Source organism: Natator depressus, chromosome 1, assembly GCF_965152275.1.
Source record: "Natator depressus isolate rNatDep1 chromosome 1, rNatDep2.hap1, whole genome shotgun sequence".
Classification (NCBI taxonomy): domain Eukaryota; kingdom Metazoa; phylum Chordata; order Testudines; family Cheloniidae; genus Natator; species Natator depressus.
Window position 1 is genome coordinate 36,761,923 of NC_134234.1, and position 12,586 is coordinate 36,774,508.

Below are 12,586 nucleotides of genomic sequence, written 5' to 3' on the forward strand. Positions count from 1 at the left end.
AACTGTTTTTGTTATTATTTTTAAACTTGGCATTAGCAAACTTTATACTATAAGGCATTATTTGCGGCTGCAACATTGTTTTAAGAGCAAAAGAGTTTATTTAAACCAGCCAGGCTTGAATTTTATTAAGGGGGGTTGAGAAGACGCCCATAGGCCTTTAGCAGGGAGACTTTTTTGACCCTTATGGCCTTTTATTTTTTTTAATTTAATTAGTGGCTATGCTCTGGGGTTTTTAATAAAAATAAATAGTCTCAAAAAAAATTAATATTTGAGGTTTTTTATTTTTTTTTATTTATTAGCGGGCTATGCATAAAATTAAAATTTTTAAAATTATGTAAAATAAGCATATTTATACAGGACTATATATAACACAGTACACATAACATGATTAATACAGGAAAAGAAACTTAAATAATAGGCTAAACAACTTACTTAGCCACGGGGAAAGGCCCCAACCAGAAAATAGAGAGCCTAGCCAATTTTTTTTAGTTTGCTGATGAATGCTTTTTGCTAGCTGTTTTAGGCGTTGTAAATTAGCTTTTACGGATGGCCCTGAATTTGTTATATTAAAGCAACACATGCCTGCAAACTTTTGGCATAGGTGACCATGGCGTAGAAGCAAATAGTTTACAGCCAGCCTGTTTTGTAGCATACCCTGAAGTCTTTTATTTTAACTTATGTGAGAGTTGGGCCACGACGGTTGAGGTTAAGTTAATGGCCTTTGCCACCGTGCAGGCAAGGTGCTTTACTGCGTGATAATTATGCACCACAAGCCCAGGGATACCAACTAAAGAAAAGGCCAGAGCTGCTGCTTTACTTTTTGAGAATAAGGTTATTTTTGACCTACAGGTGGAATTAAGGGGAACAGCATTTTTTTTTTTATGACGGGCAGATAACTGCAGAGGGTATGGAAAAATCAATGGGCCACGCGACTAAGAGAGCAGGGACCCCCAGAACTATTGGCCGGGACATAGGAATACGCATGTTTGCTATATATAAGGAACCAACCTGCTGGCAATTTTATGTGCCTGTAGGCAAAGAAGATTTTTACACTGTTATTATATTTAAGTTTTTTATTGGTGAGGTTTTTTTTAATGTGAGTAGCATTTATAAACCTTATATAAGAGGGGGCAAGGGTTGTATTGGCTAGGAAATAAGAAAACATGGAGGCATTTAACTTATACTGGGCAGATTTAAGGGTATATAAATCAGTATAAGTAAATGTTTTATTTATGGTTTTTAACAGGGAATAATGCTGAACTAGGGTTGGGGCTGCACATACACCAATAAAACAAGTTTTTATGATTGCACCCACTGAAAATGTATGTGGCAAACAAAACGACGTTGCGTTTACTGCACTCTGGGCCAGTGCCAGCCAGGTATTTACGGGTACAATGCCTGAAACAGAAGTAGTGGTTAGGCACATGGCCAAGAGGGGGAATAAAATATATTTTTTTATTTATTTTTTTGATTTTTTGGCGGGCTGCTGTTTAAATAGTAATTTTAGTTTAAGATTTTTAGTGGAGGGGGCTGAATGCACGGTTTATTTTTTAGCTGGGGGGGTTGCTTTTAGCCGGGTATAATGAATTTAATTTTTGTGGTTTTTGACCTTTGCTGCAGTGTGGGAGACCAGCAGGATGGTATAGGGTTTATTTACTTTTTTTTGGAGGGGTTTGTTTTTTTAGGTATGTACGAGCACTGAATTACCAGGCTGCAGGGAGTGGATGGACGAGTTTAAGGGTAGAGGCTGGGAATTTTTAGTATACCTGTGAAGAGACAAAAGTACAGCAGACAGGGAACACATATACTGAGACAGAAACCCATTTTTTAATTTTTACTTTTTTTTTTTTGACACAACCGGTGTATTATTTATAGGCCATGCCCTTTTAAACATAATTTTAAAGGGACTGAGCCCTAATTTACTTTTTGGGAGAGCACGGATGCGGAGCAGAACTAGGGGCAGGGCATTAGGCCACCGCAGGGAGGCCTTCTGGCATACTTTTGAGAGATCTCGCTTAAGGGTCTGATTGGTTTGCTTTATTACCCCACTGACTTGCAGTTTTTAGGGTGTATGGAGTTTTTAGGGAATCTGTAAGGCGTCTGAGATGCTTTGGACGATCTTTGACGTGAAGTGTGTTTTATTGTTAGATTCTATTTACTGGGGAAGTTTAAAGTGAGGAATAATTTTTTTAACAAACTTGAGAGCCACTGTCCTGGCAGTGCAATTGTGACATGGAAAGGCTTTTGGCTATTTGCTGAATTTATTTACTATAATAAGGAGATAGTTGAACCCTTGGGTCCGGGGAAACTTAGTAAAGTTTATTTGCCACACGTGTCTGGGGCCTGGAGTGGGTTCCAGGGCTGCTGGTGGTACTGGGTGTCTTGGTCGGGGGTCATTTTTTTGACAGACTAGGCATTTTGCCTGTACCTGGGCAGCCAGAGGTTTGAGTCTGGAGATTATGAAGTACTTTTTTATTAGTTGAATAAGTGCCTTTTTGCCAGCATGAGTGGTTTGATGTAATTTTTGTAATACTGACAAAATTAGGCCTTTTGGTAAGAGGACTTTTTTGGGGGGGGAATGAAGCCTTTTTTTTTTTTTTTTTGGAGACCAAGTTTGTTAGCTAGCTGCTTTTTTTTTTTTTTTTTTTTTTTTTTTTTTAGAATAATGAGGGGTCGGGAGCTCCCCCACTGATGCGATAAGGGCATGCATATAGGTGTTTTTAGTCTGAGGGGACATCAGGGTGGCAGCATGCTTTGCCTTTTTATTTGCCCTGGCATTATTTTTAGTTTTATTTTGATTTTTTTTTTTATGGGCCTTATAGTGTACTACTGTCACTTCTGAAGGGAGTTGCACTGCCTTTAGAAGCCGGAGAATTTGGGGCCCGTACTTTACTGGGGAGCCTTGGGCTGTTAGCATTTTTTTTTTTTTTGCTTTTACAGGCCAGCATGAGCATGCAGCACACCAAAAGCATATTTGGAATCAGTGAAAATATTGACTTGGGTTTTTTTGGACAGTTTGAGTGCATGGGTCAGGGCCACTAGCTTAGCCAACTGGGCAGAGGTTTTAGCGGGCAAACTTTTAGGTTTTATGGTGTCATTGAGGGTTATAATAGCATAACCCGCCCTTTTTTGCCTATTTATTACTATGCTGTTACTATTAGCGTACTACTTATAGTTTGCATTTGGGAGGGGCACATTTTTTAAGTTCGGGTGGCTAGAATATTGGGCATTTATGATTTTTAAACAGTTATGTTTTTGTTTTTTAGTTTTTGGTAAGAGGGTGGCAGGGTTAAGGGATGGACAAGGCTGCAGCGTGACCTCAGGGTTTTTTAAGAGCTTTGCTTGGTATCTTGCCATACGCGCTTGTGTGAGCCAGAGACCGCCCTTAAAATCCAGTAAAGCGCGTACCATGTGTGGTGTAAAAACCTGCATTGTTTTTTTTAGTGTTAGCTTTTTGCTTTTGCCAGGTTCAGAGCGGTGGCTGCCACTGCCTGCAGGCACGCTGGCCAGCCCTTGGCTACTTGGTCTAGTTGTTTAGAAAAATATGCCACCAGACCTTTTTATGTTTTTAGCAGCTGTGTGAGTACTTTTAGGGCCACCCCCTTTTGTTTATGTACATACAACTGAAATGGCTTGGAGAGATCTGGCAGACCTAGAGCTGGGGCTTTTATTAGCTTTTTTTTTTAGGATTTTAAATGCCCTGTCAGCCTTTGGGGTTTAATGAAAGGGGTTATGGTTTGCTTTTTTATACAGTTGTACAGGGGTTTAGCTCATAGTTTAAACTTTGGGATTTATATTTTACAGAAGCCTGCCATCCCCAGAAATGCTCTGAGCCGCTTGCGATTACTCGGGATAGGAACTTGGCATATGGCTTTTTTTTTTTTTTATTTGAAAGCTGGCGTTTCTTTTGCCATATGTAGAACCCGAGGTACTGTACCTGCGGGAGAGCAATTTGAGCCTTACTTTGTGTTACCCGATATTTTTGGAGTTTTACAAAATTTAGGAGACTCACGGTGGCTTTAAGGCAGGGAGTTAAGCTCACAGTGGCAATTAACAGATTATTTATGTATTGCGAAAGGAGGGCTTTTCTATTATTTTATTTTTTTAGGTTTTTGGTCAGAGCCTGGCCAAAGAGGGTGGGGGAATTTTTAAACCCCTGGGCTAACACTGTCTAGCAAAGTTGCTTTTTAACTTTGTTAAGGTCTTTTTATTTGAAGGAGAAAATTTTTTGTGATGAGGTGTTAACTGGGATGGCAAAAAAAGCATTTTTTAAATTAAGAACTGAAAAATGGGTATACTGTCAGATTGTGTTTTGAATGCGCTGCAAAAAGGCTCCAGGGCTTTTTTGGGGGGGTTTGCACTACTTTATATGGTTTAGTTTAATTATTTTGTCTGACAGCTGCGTGACGGAGTCCATACAGTAGCAGCTCTTTATAGGAGGTGAGGTGGGTCATAGCTTGATTGTTATTTGGGTCCCACCTAGGATTTTTTATGGGAACCTGATTATTTGGGATTGGGACATTGTTACGGTCCTGATTATATTGCCTTTTTGCTTTTTTTTTTTTTTTTGCTTTAGCTATGATTTGTTTTTGTTTAACCTTAGTTAATAATGTTTGCAGAAGGACATTACAATTATTTTAGTTTGGCTTGTAGCTACGAAGATATCTCTCAAAAACCGATACAAACTTGCTTGGGTTGATAGAAAATTTTTTAGCCTGTGCATTGAAAGCGGCCAGGTTTATAGGATTAAAAGGTGCATGAGTATAGACCTGCATGGTAAGAGCAGCTTGTTTTTTTTATTGCATTACGGGCAATTTTAGTTTTGGTAAGTAATGGGTATAGTTTAGCAGATGGAGCTTGAACCTTACTATGAGCTTTACTAGGAATTTTACTTTGAGCCTTGCTTTGTGTGGGTGTAGGGGCCGAAGGAGCCTCACTTTGTGTGGGTGTAAGGGCCAAAGGAGACACCGGATCTGCCATTACATTTGGGATGGGGGTCCGGGGACTGACATTAATTGCTACGGGGCCAATCGGGGTTAAATTACAGCATTGTAAAATATTAGTAGGAGACCACAAGGTTATAAACAAGTAAGCATAGGAATGCTTATTTTACTTTTTTGTTTGTTGACAGAACAGGAGTAACATGATTTAGTGATTTTCCAGGAGGCCACTGTTTTTGGTTTTTTAATTGGTACTGAGGCCAGTTAACTGTATAAAATTGCTTTAATTTATTTTTAGTTATTGGATTTGATTTAAATACTTCTTAATTTACTAAAATATACTTTAGGGGCATGCACCGTACTTTACCTTTTGTGCTCTGTTTTTGTTTTATACTTACAGGGTAACTTTGGGCGTTTTTAGGTTTTAACAGAGCATATAATTTGGATTTTAAAAGGTTTTTATTTTATTTAAGGGACCGTTTTTTTACTGTTGCCCACAGCTGCTTTTTTACTATATGAGTGCGTTGCACCATTGTGCCCTTTGGGGTTGATTAAACTGTGGTTTTTTTGAGGCCCCCGATGAACTTACCAGTGCGCACTGGGCGTTGGTTTTTGCCACAATTTTTGACCGCCGGAAGGGATTCAGGCAAGGCTATATAGCAGGCTTGTTGCCCCACATTGGGCGCCAAAAGCTTTTGCCGGCACCCAGTGCCGAGAGGTAAAACAACAGCAGGTGTTCGTTACCCAGTGTGCTTTACTTAATAATCACAACGGGGTGGAGAAGCAGAAAAGTTTGTTTGCAGCTGCAAACAAACTTTTCTGCTTCTCCACCCCGTTGTGATTATTAAGTAAAGCACACCGGGTAACAAACCCCTGCTGTTGTTTTGCCTCTGGGCACTGGGTGCCGGCAACATGTAGGTATTTAGGAATGACAGGAAGGAAAATGGGGTTGGCACTTAGCCAATGTTTGTTGTGACGCTGTTCCAAGCACAGAAGGCACAAAGTAGAGAGTGGGTATGGATGCTCTCATACCACGGTGATAAGTGCTGTACAAGAACCGAATTACAAAGCAGAACAGAAAAAAGGGTGTGGAGAGGGAACGGAACTAGGAGCAGGAAAACATGGATTCTATTCCCAGCCTTGCCAATGACCTGCTGTGTGATCCTGGCAAGTCCCTTCACCTCTCTGTGCCTCCGTTTCTCTTCCCACCCTTTGTCTGTCTTGTCTGTTTCAGATGTAAGCTCTTTAGAGCAGGGACTGTCTCTAGCTAGATGTCTGTACAGTGTCTACCCCAATAGGGCCTCTACGAGCTACTGTAATAAACACAGGAATAATAGGAGAGAGACTTGGGAAGACCAGAGAGAAGAGGGAATGGTACAGGAAGAAATGAGGTAGAGACATACACGGGAGCATTAATATGAGAGTTTTGAAGGTGCTAATAAAACTGAGGAAGGGCAATGGAGAATTGAGTCCTAGTAGTTTAAAACAGTCAGTTTCATGGAAGATTTTATTCTATGGTGAAGTCCTAGCCCCACTGAAGTCAACGGCAATGACTTCAATGTTGCCAGAATTTCACCCCTTTAAGTATCGCACTATTGTTACAGGTTAACATGCTAGACATCTGACGCAAAAGAGTGAGAAAAAACGTCATGTAAAACATGGAACCTTTTATTAAGATCTACTCAGATCTTTACTTTTATGTCATTTGAGTATCATCAAAATATAAAAAGAAATATTAAGCATACCTCAGCTCCTAAACTGAGAGAGGTTATTTCATCCTCAAAAGCAGAATGAGTATCAATATGAGGAGGAATTCCTATAACACAAAAACCAGAGAATGAATAAATAGTCACTGCAATTATATTGAAATACCATCACTTTTAATGTAAGCGTCTCCTAAGTCCCATTTTCACAGCTGTTCACATGTAAACCAGAACACAGTAACCTCGTGCATTTTTATGCCTACTATGTGTAATGCAGTACTACAGCAGATCAAAACATGGAATTTCCCTCCCCTCCCATGGGAAATTCTGATATTTCAACAGTTGTTTTCATCCCAAATCAACATTTGTTTTCAAAATGCACTGCAGTAGCTCAGCCACAGGGAGACTCCAGTGCATTATGGGAGACATAGTCTGGCTAGAAAGCAGGGTCCATGGGGAGAATGGGGACACGAAGGACTTGGAAATATAACTTCCATATGGCACTGCAGCTGCTCTGGCAGACACACAGATTAATGAAAAAAGAAAAGGAGTACTAGTGGCACCTTAGAGACTAACCAATTTATTTGAGCATAAGCTTTCGTGAGCTACAGCTCACTTCACCGGAGTTTTTCCACTGAATGCATCCAGTGAAGTGAGCTGTAGCTCACGAAAGCTAATGCTCAAATAAATTGGTTAGTCTCTAAGGTGCCACTAGTACTCCTTTTCTTTTTGCGAATACAGACTAACACGGCTGCTACTCTGAAACCTGACACAGATTAATGGCGACCTGACCCCAAATTAAACATTTTGTTTAGATTCTCCTGATCAAAACTTCTGTCAAAATTGATCTCTCCCTGCAGAAAGTTTTGATTTTTACGATATCCCATTTTCCAAAAGGAAAATGTTTTGTTTTAATTGTTTTGACCAGTCTTATATACAGTACCAATATCAGAAGCCAGATTTTGCCCCCAGATGCACATGTGTTGACTTCCATTAGTTTCAAGAGGAGCAATGTACTTAATCCCATACAGAACTACATAGGTTAAACACCTTACAAGAAGTTCACTATATTACAACATGGTTACAATATGAAGTATAGAAATTCTGCCCTCAGAAATATATTGAAGTCAGCCTGATAAAAGACATGTGCATCTATTATTTCTTTGTAGCAGCATCCAAACACTCCAATCAGGATCTCATTGTGCTAGGAGCTGCACAGACACATACTAAGAGACAATGACCTAAATTTTTGAAAGTGAATAGAGATTTCAGGTGCCTGAGTTTTTGGATCTTCAACTTGAAATACCTTATAGTGGCCTGATTTTCTCAAAGTGACCTCAGAAAAATCAAGCCCATTTAAAGGTAGCCACCCAAAAACTGAGGTTCCCAAAATCACTAATCATTTTTGAAAACTGAAGTCAGTGTCCCTGCGTTGAAAAGCTTAGAAGGTAGGGATAGAATTTGACTCAGTACAGATACTGGATAGTATTTATATCAATGCACTGGATTGCACATACTGTATACTAATTAATGTCCTAAATGATTAGAGCTTAAGAAAGGTTTTATACATATTCTGTATTCGTGGAAGAAAATTACAATTCATACTAATTAATTCAGATAACCCAGCCAGCAGCACATAACCATACCAATTTAACTGGCTGTCAGATATGTGAACGAACAGGGTCAGATGTCTAGACCCTAGGTTGGCAGATACTAAGTACACTGTCAGAGATTAATTCTGGAAGGGAAGTGTTTGTCCTTCATTCATAAGAACAAACCAGATATATTCCAGAGACTGGAAAGCCAAAGCCAGGTACCTTGCCTTGATGACTGAATTCAGTAAAAAGCACAGCATATGCTTTACCCTGTGGATGCATGAGTGGAAGTAACTCTCTCTTCTGTCCTACTGAGTCTGGAAGAGACTGTTGGAGCAGCACTCCCTTCCTCCAACATGGGGATACAGTTTGCATCATCCTGAAGAGTCTCTCACATGTACTTATAGAAGGGGGTTTCTTGTTGCTTGGCAAAACATGGCAGGAAAGGTTTGAGTTTGGCCAGCCCGTTGAAAACCCTGCAGTTATACTTGGACCAGGCGATTTTCCTGAATCTTTGTCTCAGGAAGTGAGTGAAAAATGGGTTTGGTTGATCCTGTCATACATGGACTGTTTACCTTTCCAGGTTACCAACTCTTCTATTACATGATCAGCTTCCGTGATCTGGCCTAAGACGCTTGGGCCAGATTCTAATCTCAGTTTCTCATTTTCAATACCAGGATATCTCTAAATGTGAGTTCCCAAGTTAGGAAGACTGCATACAGACACTGCCCTCAATTCATGAAAGCCTCCCTATAGAACTTAGCAGATGCAGAAGTGCTGTCTCCAAATCATACCCATTGTAGTTGGTTTTCTGTTTTCAATCCTAGATAAAATATTGAGTTTGATTTTTTTTTAAAGGGCAAATGCACTTACCTTGTCCAGGTTCATACTGGTTTATTGTCAACTGATCGGGTTTATGTTTGATATATCCCTGCTTCAAGCACTTCTCCAGAAGCATGCTGCAAATTCCCGGGAGCCCTGTTATTACAAACAGAAGTATAAACCAGATGTTTTCCTACTCTTTTTTTCTGCTTTTGGTGAAGGAGAAATCTAACAACTGGACAAAATACACAGAAATATGATAAAATATCTACAGCCAAAATGGGGCTTGTAAGTCACTGCACCCCATTAATTACACAGGCAATATTGTACTCACTATGATGTGTGCATGGAAATAGTGGGTCTAATCCTGCAAACCCTCTACATGTGTAACTTGCATAGACTATGAGTAGTTCTTAGAAGCCCGCCACACACAAAGGACTGGCAGCACTGGGCCCATTGTTTGCATGTGCAATTTCTATTGTCTGTGAACATAAATAACTGGATGCCAAATTCAGTGTCATTGAAATCAATGGCAAAATCCCCATTCACCCCAATGGGTGCAGAATTTCACCCAGGTGCACAAGTGCTTTACACAAAATTAAAGGCTGAGTTAGGACCCTGTCTTAGGACCCTGTCTTAGGGCAGTCCCTGCCTGGAGCACCCTTCTGTGGCAGGCTGCTGAATGACAGACATGCCTGCCTCAGTTTCCCTCCTGCAGACTCCTCCAAAATAGTCCACAGAATCTTTCTGGGGGCAAATATAGCCCTTGTAGGGTTATCTTATTAAAAAAGTACAGTCCACATAAATCATAACAGAAGTCCCATTATCATCGACCAGTTCTCCCCCAGCATAGTGCAAATAGCACATGCAAAACATAGCCCTGGCATCTCTTACTACACCTGCAGCCTGCTCCTGTCCTTGTACCAGGACAGCCACCGGGCCCTTCCAACCAAAGTGCAAGCCCACTCTTCCCAGCTGGAACCCCGACGGCCTCTCTGCTGGGAGCATCCCTCACACCTACCAGCCCTCTCACAGTTCCTCTCCATCTCACTCTCTGGCCCTGAAATGTCAATGGGTAAGCCCCTCTGCTGTTCCCCAGCTGTCAGCCCTCTCCACCCTTAGCTCCAGCAGGCAACTCCCTCTGCTGCTCCTCCTGCCTTTAGCCTTCTCCAGCCTTTTGGCCCTGGCTCTCTGGCTTGGGGCTGCCAGCCAGCAAACCCCACTTGCTGCTCTCCTACCTGCAGGTCCCAAACACACAGTCTCCAATTCCTCCCTCTTCCCAGGGATGATCTTGTAGAGAGCTTTCTGCTCCCTGCAGCTTTCCCCACAAACCTCTTCCAGGCTCCTGGAGGAATCACCAGGACTCTCTCCCTCACTGGGTCTCTTCCTGATCTTCTGTAGCTGCCAGCGCTGCCCAAATGGGAGCATCTGCACGGGCACAGGGGAGCTACTTCATTTACTGGGGCCGGCCAGCCTGTGACAGATCCCTTTGAAAATTTAACTCTTAAAGCCTGCTACTGATTCAAACATTGAATTAAATATGGTCTCCTAATGAATCTATTGAATTTAAAGTATTTTATCAGTAATATGCAAAAATGAAACCTTCAGAGAGTCTGCAGTTTGCTATTATACAAGATGAAAACTTAACTGTAAAATTCAACAAAGTACAGCACACTTGAATGCTATGCTAAGAAATATTCCTTTCACCAATCTTCTAAGATTGATGGTTATTACTGCTTTTTCTCTTCAAAACTTGTTCCCTCTGTTTATGTTCGTCTCATACACAGACCATTTAACATCTAGCTGGAGGCCACAAAACAGCCAAGATAAATATCAACACTTTTATGATTAAGCACAATTTCAGGCGAAATACAATGTAACTTGCATCTGTACAGGGGAAACTGTATACATGTCACCTTAAACACTTGTGTTTAACTTTCAATATAACTGAATTCCATATTTTATTATTTATATAGCTAGGGTGTAGGATGGCTTGCTTTGTTTTCTCTGACTCATAGCTCTCAGACTCAAAGGACAATTTTTCAGAAAGTTCCCATGATTGATTTCTGCACAAAGAGGAGTTGTTTTGGAAAGTATAAGGAAAATGCATTCAGCCATTTTCAAGTCATTCAATGTGTTAAAAAATATTTTTAAAGTATTATATTTTTACCATCTTGAATAACTTGAACATTTTTACTTTATATATAGTGTGTGTGTGTGTGTGTGTGTGTGTGTGTGTGTGTGTGTACACACCCTTTTTCCAGTATAAAAATGAATTTGAAATGTTCCTCATATAGCGGTTGCTCAAAAAAAGTGACCAAAATTTAGAAGTTCACAATCTACATTTGACTAGACCTCAGTGAAGAATGGCATCCATGATTGTTTTAAAAAGTTTGAAAAAAATACCAAGTTATAAGTGATTAAAAATGGGTTCCATCCATGCATGCTAAAACATGATTTACTACAGCACTGATTCAGGAAAGTATCCCTATTCAAGAAGGGTGTTTAAGCGTGTCCTTAAATTCCACTGAAGTTAATTGGATTTACACACCTGTTTAAGTGCCTTCCTTAATCAAGGCTTTAGTTATACAACTTCCTGGAACACTACACTGTACTGAAGTTACGTTCTGTGTGTATCTGTTGGAAAACAGATTTAAAACAAATGCCATTTTAAAATGCGTTTTCATTGGAAAGTTCTCACCTCCAGGCAATGGTTTATCTTTGTCTACATTGTTGTTGTCATATCGAAACTCATATCCAAAATGCTTTACCCTTCTGTGTTTTAAAGACTTCTGGGCTGTGAAGCAGAAAAAATTAAAAAATGTAAAAATATTAAAATATGTAAAATATATTAATTTACACAATTCGCTATGCTTGCAGGGTATTTGCCTATTGCCTATTCCACACAATCTCTGTGCAGCTCAAGAACTATTCAATAGTTGAAAACACTATTATTTGTGAACCTCAATACACAACTCAACTTTCCCATGTACTAAGAGTGACAAAACAACACACAGCTTTAGTACCACTTCTCTTTGAAGTCAAAACCCTGATGCTTTTACACATAGCAGCAATCCCACAGACATCAATGCTTACACCTGGGAGCAAGGGCTGTAGGTCCCTGGACCGTGTGTTTGTCTCTCTCTGACAACAGTACCAATTTTCTCGAGCCATGGCTGACACTTTGAACAAGCTCATGATATGGACATAATAGGAACTTTCACTTCCTTGCATCGTTACACTGCAGACTAACTAAAGTTAATATAATGCTTTGTGCTGTGTCAAGGAGTAAAAGTTACTTTGTAATATGGAAGCTAATTGGAAAAAATAACTGGCTTTGTTAAGAAATTTATTCCACAGAGCTCATTTGAAACTACATGAGCAACTGGGAAGGGAGCTTCTTTGACTTCTCTCTGGTGCTACAAAAGCTCCAGCTCCCAGGCAGGCTACCAGATTACAGGTGCTGCATTCTCAGAACAAACTCATTGACTGACCATGCTGTCAGGAAATGACTCTACAGTAGCTG

General features: G+C 40.2%; 1 protein-coding gene across 2 annotated transcripts in view; it reads right to left on the reverse strand.

Annotated features, from left to right (window-relative positions):
- ALKBH8 (alkB homolog 8, tRNA methyltransferase) overlaps positions 1-12,586 on the reverse strand; it is a 79,984-nt gene that overhangs the window by 53,418 nt on the left and 13,980 nt on the right. For both annotated transcript variants that reach the window (XM_074943370.1, XM_074943379.1), the window contains exons 5-7: positions 11,762-11,857; positions 9,112-9,216; positions 6,686-6,756 (exon numbers count right to left, since the gene is read on the reverse strand). In XM_074943370.1, the coding sequence (XP_074799471.1) occupies positions 6,686-6,756; positions 9,112-9,216; positions 11,762-11,857 (272 nt within the window). The remainder of the gene's footprint in view (positions 1-6,685; positions 6,757-9,111; positions 9,217-11,761; positions 11,858-12,586) is intronic.